The sequence below is a fragment of the Rhododendron vialii genome, chromosome 10a (assembly GCF_030253575.1).
Source record: "Rhododendron vialii isolate Sample 1 chromosome 10a, ASM3025357v1".
NCBI lineage: Eukaryota > Viridiplantae > Streptophyta > Magnoliopsida > Ericales > Ericaceae > Rhododendron > Rhododendron vialii.
In genome coordinates this window covers 13,671,286-13,683,985 of record NC_080566.1, presented here as the reverse complement: position 1 = coordinate 13,683,985, position 12,700 = coordinate 13,671,286, and the positions used below count along the sequence as shown (strand labels likewise).

Sequence of the window (12,700 nt, the reverse complement as noted above, 5' to 3'; positions counted from 1 at the left end):
GAAGTTACAAAAGACACATGGCGCCATGAGAAGAGGACAACAAGCCCCTTACATGCAGAAAATCGAAGACCCTTGGCCTATAAATACTAGAAGACAAGAAGAAAAAAGGGTCCCTACACCAATCAAGCTCAACGCTTAAAACCAAAGCTTTCTCAGCGAAACAACTATCTCTATTTTCTCACCCTCACTCAATTACTTCACCAAGTAATTCGGGTTTCTATCTCTCTTGTATCCCAACTTTATTATTACGAGACATAATAAAGTTATTCATATCTCTCTTCATCCCTTACTTTATTATTACGATATAGTAAAGTAATTCTACGTTGTTACTTTCTTTCCTACACGGTTAGGAAATTATTAAGTCCTCGCACGAAGAGGCAAAACCACGGACCTTCACTGCAATCCAGCCTTTAGGTTTGCAGCACTATCGCCTTCTCATATCTAGAAGTCAGAATCGGGACGCTCAGCCCTTTACGTTAGACGCGACAAGTCTTGGCACGCCCGCTCAGTCCTTGAGCCACCTCGCGCGCGCGAACAATATTACAAAGTGACTACTACAAACTACTCCTAACTACTTCGAAATAAGTCTAAGTCTTAAATTACTGCCTAAAAATAAACCAAGCATAGCATAGTTAATTTGTTGATGATTTGTTTGAGGGTTTTTCTTTCAACAATTTCTTCTATTTATAAGCAAACTCTTAGACTCTTTTCAACTACTTCCATTCTCCCGCTCAAATTGCCTTCGAAGTCCTTCTTTGATTTGAAATTTGAGCTTTTCCCTCCAGAATTCTTCTGTGTTGGCTTAAAACCGTTTAAGTATTGGGTCAATTATTCCATATCCCATTATCTTTGCTTAGAACGTGATTGAACTGGGCAGTTTTCATGCCCAAACCTCAACTCCCCTGATCGTGCTCCATGAGCGTAACGCTCCAGTTAAAAGGGATTGAAATGACATCGTCTGTTTCCCTGGGCTTTGGGCTTCGAACTGCATGTTTCTCCTTTCCTTTGTTCTTTGCGTGACACCTGGCCATAACTGACTTGCTTCTACTGTTCAATTAAAACAACATTGAATTAGCCAAAACGTCATCGTTTCTTTAAGTGCATGATTCCATGCATTTCAGTCTATACGTGTTCCGTTCTGTTCAATGCAAATGACCACTTGTCACTTTTTGATTGGGCCAATAATTTTCTCATGCAAACAATTCCTATTGTTTGGTGTAGGGTTTTTGTGTGTGCATATTAACGAGAGACACCTACGCCTTTTTCCCCCCGAGAAAATGTGGGATTCTTCTGGAATTTTCTCGGGGCTATACGGACTGGACTTCGTTTCCGTTAACAAATACGAGAGAAGCATTATTCCTACTTCAAGGGGGTAAGATGCAATACTCTATAGTTCAAGGTAACAAAGTTCTAAACCATGATAGTTGAAGGCGGAAAAATGTAATTAACCCTTTCTTGCTGACATTTTCATTACAGGAGAAAACAAAAAGACATGAAAAATAGAAAAAAAAAGAGAAAAAGAAAGGCACCCAACGGTGAAACTTCAACTTGTATATACTCCCGAACAAAAAGTCTTCCTCTACCCCGATCCCACCCTACGCCCTCCGCCCACCGCCGCCGCCGGCCACCGCCGATCCTCCTCTTACTCTTCCCCGAGCTCACCTTAGGCTACCGTCGGTCACCACTAAATCTCAGGTACTCTCTCCCTCTCTCCCTCTCTCTCTCTCTCTGTATGCATACACATGTGTAGCAGTACAGATGTGTTTGATTTTGCCCTATTTGACAGTCCTGACGTTAACTCGGAATGTCAGGCTTCTTTTCCGGTGAAGGTTTCGGACTGGGAGATCGTTCTTCTCTCTCGGATCCGCCGCGGTGTGGTTAGTACCCCGTCCTCTCTTCAATTTTGGTCTGTACTGTTGTTTCGAATAGGATTGATTTCATTGAGAGCACTTCCAACCGTTACCTCTTATGAATTGATTTTGTATAATGCCTAAGGGAGGAGTTACTGGTGAGGTTTTGCCCTGATATATCTGCTTTGATTTTTGTATGAATAAGGAGGGTGCACTTTGCCCTCCCCTTTGGCCTGTCAAATTTTCCTCTCTTTAGGTTGTTGGCTGTTAGATGGATTGAGAGGAAACTAAATATTGTTTCAACATAGTTAAGAGATGATCCATCAAAAAATAAACCACTAGGAACAAATGATAAGTTTGTTATAGTTTTTACCATTGAAATAAGTTTTTATATTATGATGAAATGACACCATGTCCCCGTACATGTCTCAAAAGAGACGTGTTCCTGATGTGTTCCCTTCTTAGTTTTATTATGTGTAATTGGACAAATGTATCCCTGCGCATCCCTGGGATTTCCAGCACGGATACAGAGACCATTTAGGCATGTTGGTGCTGCAAAAAAAAATGATCGGGACTTGTACAGACCATATCTCCTTCCTCCATTCACTAAAGGGGTAGGTACCTTATTAAAGAAAAACTCTTTCACCTCTTCCTGGGACAGATAACCCAAGTGGTGCCGAATATGTTGATGCTGAGCCAATGGATCAATACCAAGCAACATCTTTCCACTACATCATTCTCTTTCATCATGTCACAATGTTGACACTTTTGTATTTCTAGTAAATTTTCCAAGTAAATCTGAAACATCACTGCAAGAAGACAGGTTGTTATAAAAGCAAGAGCTAAAATCAAAACAGAAAAGACCTGAGCTTGTTCATTTTGGGTCTCAAAACCCTTGCGCACGGTCCCCAATAAATTTTTTCTATCTCTCTCTCTCCACTCATTACTTTCAAAAACCTCCGTCAAAACCCAAACCGAACAGGGCAGTGATTGGTTGAAAGATTGGTCTTCACAAGTTTAATGACTGGTAGTTTAGTAATTTAGTCAAGTTTCTCATAGCATGGTAATGAATTCCTATGTTCTTGACACCAATGAAGCCAAATTGCTCAGTATGTTATAATGTAACCAATTAAGAATTGATTGGCATAGAATTCTTTGCACCAGTTGATACCATACTAGATGGCCAATGTTTGTTAGTGAGAGCATTTATGACTCATGCTAGGGATTTATGATGGCGAGCTAAGAAGCATGGACACTTAAAAGAAGGTGGCTTGTCCTGTCGGACATGTGTCGGGCACTGACACTCCTCGGATGCTCTTGGACACGTGTCTGATACTCTTTTTGCTTGTCCATTGTTAGAAAATAGAAGTCTTAATTCGGACACATGTCCGACAGTCTTTCTATAATGTGTCTGACACTTCATTGGTGTGGGTGTTTATGACTAAGAAATAAATATGCGACTGACACTTCTTAGACACTTGGTAACATGTTATTATCCAACATTTCGGAATTTGACAATTCACTATGATACACTAAGTAGGAAAGATAGTAATTAATACAGCTTATCATATTTAGATTCAATTGGAAATTTTGAAGGTTTTTTTGAGGATTCCTAACTGTGGGGTCCGTGCCCATGGCTTATTTTTTAAGGATTTCTTGAGTGAGAACTTATTGTCTTTGATGTTTCATATAATTTTGGATGTGTGTTTATGGTCTACATTTACATAACAACATATTGGATTTATATAATGATATCGTATTGTCAACATGTCCATGTCTTACATTTTTGAGAAACAACGTATCCACGTGTCCATGTCGTGTAGTATCTGCATCCCTTGTTTGTGTCCGTATTCATGCTTCTTAGATGGCGAGTGTGAGTGGGCGAGGTACTTGAATTAGAGATTTTGGTGTGCCATGGGTGCTTGGGAGAGGTGGACATAGATGATTATGGTTGCTAGAAGAATTGGATTTGTTTTATTCAGTTATCAAGAATATTGGAATGATAGAGAAAAGAGAGAAGAGGGTTGGGTGGGGGGTCGAAATACTAGGTTATGTGGGCTTTCTGTAGTGTATGAAACAGCCATGTTATACACTTCACACTTGGGGTATGGGATGGTGTCTGGTACTGTAGTTGGACCTTCACCTACCAAACGTCTTTTGTAATTTAAGTTTATCATGTCTATCAGTCTATGTAACTCCCGCACTATACAGGAAATATTCTATGGCACCTTGTAAAACAATGTTTTACCCTAGAAAACGAAAGAATTATATGAAAAACTTGAATAATTTGTTAGCTCCCAATGTCCTAGATGAGAATTGGACAACCCGACAATCAGACATACCATGGGACACATGTACCAAAGTTCAGGTAATATAGGCAGGGTGATGTACATGTGCTTTGGCTTAGATGCAGCCCTTGGAAGATTTTTGTTGCAGAGATTCTTGTTTACCTCATACATGGCTTGTTAATGGAAGACAGGTCCGATCTAAAACAAACAAACAAACTAATGTAATCCCTTGACCAGAGGGGCAGTCGGTGTATTTTTGATGTCACTTGGGGAAGGTCAGGTGATTCACCCAAGAATTTCATTTCATTCTCTGTTGTATGTGCTGGGGTGGTCATGCTTTTTGGTTGATTTATTGGGTATTGAATACATGGGGTGGTCTCTGTGGGTGCTTTTCTTTGATGGATTTTGCCCTCTTTTTTCCCATCGGACTTGGGATTGGTGTTATTCCATTTTGTTTGTTATGATTCAACTCTATCCCTGAGCATCTTTGCGGATGATCACATGCTTATTATTATTATTATTATTATTATTATTATTTTATCTTAAATGGATATGATCATACATTTTCTTGACTCAATTACTTATTTCATCTCACTGCTCTCAATATCATGTAGAACCCTTTGAGGTAAAATAAAGATTGAAGACCAGTAAACTTTCATACTAAAAAGATATGACAAGTTGTAACCTGCCACCATAAGAGAGTGTCTTGTTGGACCATGATTGTATCCTTCCAAGGATCTTCTCTTTCAACCGAGCACAGTCTATAGCTCTGAGTCTAGTAGAAAGACGAGGAACTCCCAAATATCTTACTGGTAGGGACCCCTCTGGAATAAGCAGTATAGTGTTTTTCGATCTGGATATGCCGGGCAGCAAATCTCGCAAGTTTTTGATCACTTACGGTTCACCGTTATCCTTTTGCTAGCTTGAAATCAAGGTTATACTTGTATATGTATCTTAATTGACCTTGCCAGGTTTAGTCTCCAGCTTGACCATGTTTGACTTTGACCCAAATATGTCTGTTTATGGGAATACGTTAGGTTTTACTAGAGATTTCAGTAATGGACAGAGAAGAGAGAGGCTGTCGGCTATGGAGATAGAGACGGTGGCTTTCTGGCTTTTGAGACCAGATCTGCTTTTTGGTCAGGGGAGGAGAGGTGGTTGTCCTGTAGTATTTCCATATTTAGGAATGAAGAAGCTCTAACCGTACGTTGAAATAAAACCTTGATTGCGAATAAAGCGTGCAGTTTTAACGTAATGAATCTATGACTATGACAGTTTAGTGAGTTTCTCTGGTTTTAACTCTATTTTCATTGTCTGGTTAGCAGCCTAGTGCAAGTTTTCTACGGATTGGCTTGTTATTTTACCTTGCTAGATTTTTCATGTAATGTATGCATCTTGTTTGCAATTTCACTTGTTCTTCTGGAGCCAATGTTGCCAAAATTATGTTAGAGTGCGGGCCAATCACTAATTAGTTATTGTGTTCTGCTCTTCAGACAGGTGGAATGGAGATTTCGTTGTTAAAAGTTCTTCTCAACAACATCTCTTTGTACTTCCGCTTATCATCTCATGAGGACATAAATCAGGAGCCTGTTAGAAAATACTACCAAAAGATTGAAGAGATATTGAAGTTGCTCAAGCCTGTGCTTGATGCTGTTTTGCAAGCTGACATGACGTTTGAAGAACTGCCCCAAAAGGCATTTGTAGAACTGGGTCTTTCTGTCAGCGACCTGAGGAAACTATTCGAAAATTGGCAGCCGTTGGGGAGTAAAATTAATTTTGTATGATTTCTGCTTTATTTATGGAGTTTTTTGTTTTGTATTTCACAAAAGCAGATTTTTATCATTTTTATATGGGATACCTTGAGCCATTTTCCAGGCATCTATACATTCCAATAGAGCTAAAATACTGCTAGCCATTGTAGGATAAGCATTCCTGTCTTTAGAATGTGTAGTAAATTGACCAGTATGAAGATTGATTATGCCCTTTATATGTAGTAAATATTGTGCTTTCAATCGGACCATAAATCCATGGGTGGAATTGTCTTTTTCTTTGAGGGTGGACTGGGGTTTGGGGTGCGAATCCTGTTTATAGTTACAAGATATGAGCAATGCAGCTCCTTTTGCTTTACAACCTTATTCTAGAAGCAATGGACCATCTTTTCTGTTCTCTTGAATTGTTTGTCTTCAATCAGTAGCGATCTACTGGATTTAAATATTTGTTGATGAGTAGGTTTCAGGGAAAGGTTGTTGGAGGTGGTGAAAACATGAAATTTGTTGTGATTTTTAGTTGATAGAGTTCCGGCCAGTAATAGCCTTAAAATACTGTTGGAGATTTATAGAGAAGCTGGGATGCAGGATGCTGTTGGAGTTGGAGATGGTGATCATAATAGGTTAAAGTAAGCAATGCTGAATAGCCGATGGCATGATTCATGTGGCAGTGGTGCAAGTGATGGTTACTTGAAGGTGGTTGTATGCAAGTTTTAATAGTGTATGTTGGTGCTTAGGCTGCAGGATTGGTGGTATGCTAATGGTGGAAAATTTCAATAGTGGAATGATGGAAGGTGTTGAAAGGGAAATTGTGATGATGGCAGTGGAAGGTCACTTAATGTGTGTGCCGGATTGTTCCTCCTTTGGGTTGTGGTATGCTGATGGGTTGTCTACTGGTGCTGTTAGCATAAGATTCTTGATGTGGTAGTGGGGGAAATAATATGTACTGGGACAATATTTTTTCCCACGTGGTGGAAATGGGGTGCTGGAAGTTCCCATGACCGCACTAGTACAAGAAATTAATTTGCAGATGGTTCAGGTGTGAGGTCAGAAATGATGCATTGGTGACGGTAGTGGTGGTGTAATGGGACAAGTAAGGTATTGGTAAAATGGTGGTGATGCCAGTTGCAGTGATGATATAGTTCCTGTTTTCATTTTGTTGCTTTTTTTGAAATCAAATAGTTGTTGGTTGCAAGGACCTTTCCCCTTTTTCCTTCGCTTTGAAAACTTTTGTTCCTGGATTTCCACACAGATATCTTATTGTTGATAAGGTTTTACCCCAATCACGACTCTATTTGCCTTCTAGTCAATTTTTGTTGATGTCTTTCGAGGGCCAACTTTTTGATGATAGTTTTGTTTCTCCTGGTCCTAGCTAATTATTTATGCATTCTCCCTTGTGCTAGTTATCATTTCTTCTCATTATGATTTATAACCTTCAGGGGTAAGATTGGGCCATGTTTGTTGGTATCAATGAAATGTTACTTTCTTTGCTGATAAAGAAAAGAAGATTGGGCTATGTTGTATTGGTTTTGGTGACCTGATGCTGTTCTCCTCCTCCACGAAATTAGTTTCCGATTTTGAACTCTTCTTTCCTACGCGGAAGTTGAAACCAAAAGAGTTGGGTTCTTTTATTTCAACTTAAGCTGTAGGAAACCATCTTTGTATATAAGGTTAGGACTCGTTTTTGCTTTGTTGTTCCTCAGATATAGGATAATACTTATCCTGTGGCTTGTTCTAACTTGTGAGAGTGAAAATGAATGCTATTTTTCCCCCTAGACTGGTTAAGTTTGGAGCCTTCTTCATGTTGAAATCCCTATTTGGCTAACTAGAATGCTTTGGATTATCTGTAGGTTCTGCAAGTTGAATCATCAATGTCGAAGCTCCGGGCTTCTGGTGTGGAAATTTTTGAGCTGCTGAAATCTTTCGATGAGCGTCTCCCTGTTGAATTGAATGCATCATCTCTTGAGGTATAGTAACTTTTTATTCCCAATTGAAGTTTTACCCTCTTGGGCTTGATTCTCAGTTGAAATACCTGATGCATCTTCCAATTTAGTGCCTAGTTACCGTCCCCCTTTGTTATCACCTATAATTTATGAGAGAAATTTCTGGATTCTTATTGAGTATCTAAATAAAAGACATAAAATAAGTCATAAATATATTTGGTGCTGTTTTTTATTTTATTTTATTTTATTTATAACGTTTGAGTAAAAGTTCAATCAATTTGGTTGAATAAACTATAGAATAGCATAATATCCAACAAATGCTACTAGCTTGCCCTTTTCTTTTTTTTTTTGTACGGCAAACTAGCTTGCCCTTAATATTTCTATTGAAGAACTCTTGGGATTGATTGCTATTTTGTTGTAGCTCTGAATAAGTAAAAAGCTACTCCCTCCGTCCCAAAATGTTTGTCCGGTCCGCAAAACGGGGTGTTAAAAATAATACAATTTTTACAAGAAAAAATCAAAAGTTTTTTAACAACTTACTAGATATCAATGAGTATTTTTAATTTGTGAAAAAAGTTTGAATTTTTTCTTGACAAAATTGCATTATTTTTATCACTCCGTTTTGCGGACCGGACAATCATTTTGGGACGGAGGGAGTACAAATTAAAGCTTGATATAATCTTCACTTTTTTGGTCTAATAAGTTGAAGCAGCTAAATAAGTGATTATTCACTATTGCTACTGAATCCATGTACTGGTTTTTCTTTTTAGCAAATGAGCTAAATAACTTAGCTTCTTATCAGTGCTAACAAACGGGGCCACTAGGCCTCTGGTTGGAAGCCCATCTTAGAGCCTTGCAGGCATGCCAAAACTGGACATTTGTTAAATTAAACGTCCAGCTCTCTTCTTTTAGTTGTTGGATGAGAAAGATATGTGAGGCACTCCATCTCATGATGCTGAATGCTTGGCACGACTGTCTGCAGATTTTTGCACAGAAAATTAAACAAGTGGGTTTGGAACAAACATCAGCTCTTATCAATAGAACAATGGGGGAGCAAGTCGATGGCTCTGGACCCAGCTCAGAGAGTCTTGAAATGTTTTTTGATCGTCTGTGCTTAAAGTCAAATCAGGAGCTTCTGATTGAGGCTGTGGCCCTTGAGAAGTTGAAGGAGAATTCTGAACAAGCTGAAAACAACGAGGAGGCAGAATACTTTGAACAAATGATTGCTGTCGTCACCCACATGCACGAGCAGCTTGTTACAATGAAACAACTTCAGAGCAGTAACCCTGTTCCGATACCTGCTGATTTCTGCTGCCCCCTTTCACTTGAACTGATGACAGATCCAGTAATTGTGGCCTCGGGCCAAACCTACGAACGGGCTTTTATTAGGAAATGGATCGATCTTGGGCTTACTGTTTGCCCCAAGACGCGGCAAACTCTGGCCCACACCAATCTTATTCCCAATTACACTGTAAAGGCACTTATTGCAAATTGGTGTGATACAAACAACGTGAAACTGCCGGACCCCACGAAGTCTATGTGCCTGAACCAGCCTTCATCAGTTGCTCACATGGAGAATAATTCAAGATGCAACCAACCTGTGTCCCCCGAGTCAACTCGGACTACCGGCTCACCTCGAGTAAACCTAATTGCTTCTTGTGGGACCCGCCTACAGCGAATTTCACCATCACATCCCCGTTCGTCTTCAGAAGGTGCTCTTCCTTCTGTTTCTGGAAATGGGCATGGTTTGGATATCCCGAGAATCTCACGTTCCGGAGAAATGACTAATGCAATAAAGCAAAGTTTGGTGTCAGCTAGCCAACCCCCCACTTTACCACAGACAACAGATCATGCTAGGGCTAGCTGGGATAATGGACAATCATCTGAGGGTCATAATCGATCTGCCTCAGCTTCTAGCGTACTTTCTAACTTAAATATGTCACAAGAAATGTTGGCCGATGGCAACGAAGTTAGTAGCAACGCTTCTGGAGAGCTGACATCGGAGTCACAATCTGCTACGACCTTGACTACTACACCACAGGCAGACACCGAGTTGCCTCCACGATTGGAAACAAGAACTCGAAGCCAACCCTTGTGGCGCCGCCCTTCTGATAGGCTTGTTTCCCGGATAGTTTCTTCTCCCACTGAAATAAGGCCCGATCTTTCTGGAGTTGAAGCCGAAGTCAGGAACCTTGTTGAGGACTTAAGGAGCACTTCGCTTGATGCACAGAGGAATGCCGCCGTTCATATTAGGCTACTTGCAAAGCATAACATGGATAACAGAATCGTAATTGCTAGCTGTGGGGCCATCGCCTTGTTGGTCGATCTACTCCGTTCGACCGATGCAATGGTTCAGGAAAATGCTGTCACAGCGCTTCTCAATTTGTCGATAAACGACAACAACAAAAGTGCTATTGCCCATGCAGGTGCAATTGAGCCGCTGATTCATGTTCTGGAGACGGGTAGCCCAGAGGCTAAGGAGAATTCTGCTGCCACCCTTTTTAGCCTCTCAGTCATTGAGGACAACAAGGTTAGGATCGGAAGGTCAGGAGCAATTGGACCTTTGGTTGATTTATTGGGAAACGGAACTCCAAGGGGGAAGAAAGACGCGGCAACAGCTTTGTTTAATTTGTCAATATTTCATGAAAACAAGGGCCGGATTGTGCAGGCGGGAGCTGTGAGACACCTTGTGGAGTTGATGGATCCGGCTGCCGGGATGGTGGACAAGGCAGTGGCTGTTTTGGCTAATCTGGCTACTATTCAGGAGGGGAGGACTGCTATTGGTCAGGAGGGAGGGATTCCGGTTCTGGTTGAGGTTGTTGAGTTGGGTTCTGCCAGAGGGAAAGAGAATGCAGCTGCTGCTCTTCTACATCTTTGCACAAACAGCAATAGGTTCTGTAGTATGGTGCTTCAGGAAGGAGCTGTTCCCCCTTTAGTGGCTTTGTCGCAGTCAGGCACCCCGCGAGCCAAAGAAAAGGTAAGGCTCTCTGTGGTATGAAAAAATCAATAATTAAGACACCCCTGGAAAGCTCAAAAACACCGATATACGCATTGGCAAATAGTATTGTTACACAAATTCCTTTTTTTTTTTTTTTTTGAAATGGACATTCACACATTGAAAAGTGCCTTCTAAGAGCTGGGGTGGTACCTGAAACATTCTTGGAAACACTTATGGAAAACAATTTGCCCAACAAGTTTTCCATTGCCTTTTTCTTGAAATGATATCGAACAAACAATAATAAACTGGCGCGTGTGTTCGAAATTATTTCACTCTTCGTTTCCATCTTGTGCAAGATAGAGAGAACTTTATTAAACTAACTATTTCAGAAAACTAGTTTTGGGAAAATTCGTACAAAGGGAGCATGATATCGAGTTGGTGAATGATTGCAAACTAAATTTTTGGTTTGCTTCCGAAACCGCAGAAAACTTGTTGGGCGAACTATTTATGAAAACTATTTTGCGGAATGCTTTTGGACAATGCACTCTTCAAGACACCCCAAAAAGCTGTTTCCAATTTCGGGATAATTATTTGAACAATGGGAAAACGATATTGAAAATTATGACTTTTTTTGTCTTTTTTCTTGGGTTGTTTCTGAAAGTTCGAGAGACAAACGGAAAACATGGAAAATGAAAACAAATTCATGCATAATCTATGGAGACCTATTGTAATGAGTTTTTGGTTGGTTGCAGGCTCAAGCTCTTCTTAGCTACTTTAGGAACCAACGGCATGGTAATGCTGGGAGGGGCTGACCAAAAATCCCTGTATGTTGTATCTAAGAGATAGTGTGTAAATCTGATGTTTTAGATAGTGCTTAACGCCCTATTTCTTTGAATTTTCTTGATTTGTGAAGTGAGAAGAATTTAAAAAAACAGAAACTATTTATGGAGGCTGTTTAGATCTTTCGTCATGGTCTTCGTTGTGAACCTGGGAAAAAATATGTATACACATAAAATATACCTGTAAGTCTAGTCTTTGAGAGCCTTGTGTATTGTTGTTTTTGGCATTGACAACTGAAAAATGTATCAATTTTTTCTATTGATGTTATACGCCTCTCATCTTTGTATTCTCTTTGGTTGTGGTGGCTGTTGTTACTCTATATGTACTCTTAATGGAAGCCTGTGACTTACCATTGTTTTTGTTGGAGTGCTTTACCATTGTTTTAAGTATGCGCTCTGCTCTTGCTCTAAATTCTCGCTCTGCACTCGCGTTCTCAATTCCCGCTTTCGTATATTTTAGTAATTTGGGATATTTTTCAAAGACGCTTACACGGTCGCACTCCCTCACACGCATGCGAATTATGTGACGTAGTAGGGTGTGGATTTGCCTCTGCAGATGGAAATCCTATGTGTTCTGCAGGAACATGGATACGGCTCGCCCTCGTTTTACTTCTGCGGAGCTGCTACATTACCTCTCTTCTTGTTGGTTGGCCTCAACCTATTTGAACTTTGCCATGTCTCCATGAAGTGGTCACAACAATACATTGGCTGTCAACATAACAAGGTGACACTTGTCAAGCCACCCATGAGTCATCATCTCTTCTTTTTAGGATAATAGGGTGTCCGAATTAGTTTGCGTGCATTTCGACAAACTTCAGAGCTCTGAAGTTAAGTTTTCAGGAGGAAAGTCATTTAGTTGTTGCCATATTCTAACTCGACTAACTTTTTGTGGTTTTAAGACAACAGTATCTCCATTAAGCATAAGGGTTACTCTCTGAATTGATTGTGGCCCTCGGCCTCAAGCATCTATCATCTGGTCGCCCAAGCTTGCTTGGTTCCTGTGAGTGACATCTTAGCAACATAAATCAACCAAGGACGGAAATGCCCTATCCAAATACAAGTCCAGCATTCGTTTG

The 12,700-nt window shown here is 40.3% G+C and overlaps 1 protein-coding gene across 3 annotated transcripts; it reads left to right on the top strand.

Moving 5' to 3' along the window:
• The first annotated feature begins 1,477 nt into the window (after nt 1-1,477).
• Nucleotides 1,478-11,892, top strand: LOC131303484 (U-box domain-containing protein 4-like). Of its 3 annotated transcripts, none has more exons than XM_058330370.1 (6): nt 1,478-1,695; nt 1,787-1,877; nt 5,632-5,916; nt 7,755-7,871; nt 8,830-10,824; nt 11,538-11,892. In XM_058330370.1, the coding sequence occupies exons 1-6, from the start codon at nt 1,493-1,495 to the stop codon at nt 11,595-11,597; spliced, it is 2,751 nt and encodes a 916-aa protein (XP_058186353.1). In that variant the 5' UTR covers nt 1,478-1,492; the 3' UTR covers nt 11,598-11,892. The 3 variants fall into 3 exon arrangements, with proteins under 3 accessions (XP_058186353.1, XP_058186355.1, XP_058186354.1); XM_058330372.1 differs by having other exon boundaries at nt 1,543-1,695; nt 1,812-1,877; XM_058330371.1 differs by lacking the exons at nt 1,478-1,695; nt 1,787-1,877 and adding an exon at nt 5,397-5,417.
• The last annotated feature ends 808 nt before the right edge of the window (nt 11,893-12,700 follow it).

Excerpts from the sequence above, each read along its gene's own strand:
- LOC131303484 (XM_058330370.1), top strand. The coding sequence starts at position 1,493 with ATGAAAAATAGAAAAAAAAAGAGAAAAAGAAAGGCACCCAACGGTGAA. Across the intron at positions 5,917-7,754 it reads TGGGGAGTAAAATTAATTTT|GTTCTGCAAGTTGAATCATC; the intron begins GTATGATTTCTG and ends GATTATCTGTAG. Across the intron at positions 10,825-11,537 it reads CCCCGCGAGCCAAAGAAAAG|GCTCAAGCTCTTCTTAGCTA; the intron begins GTAAGGCTCTCT and ends GGTTGGTTGCAG.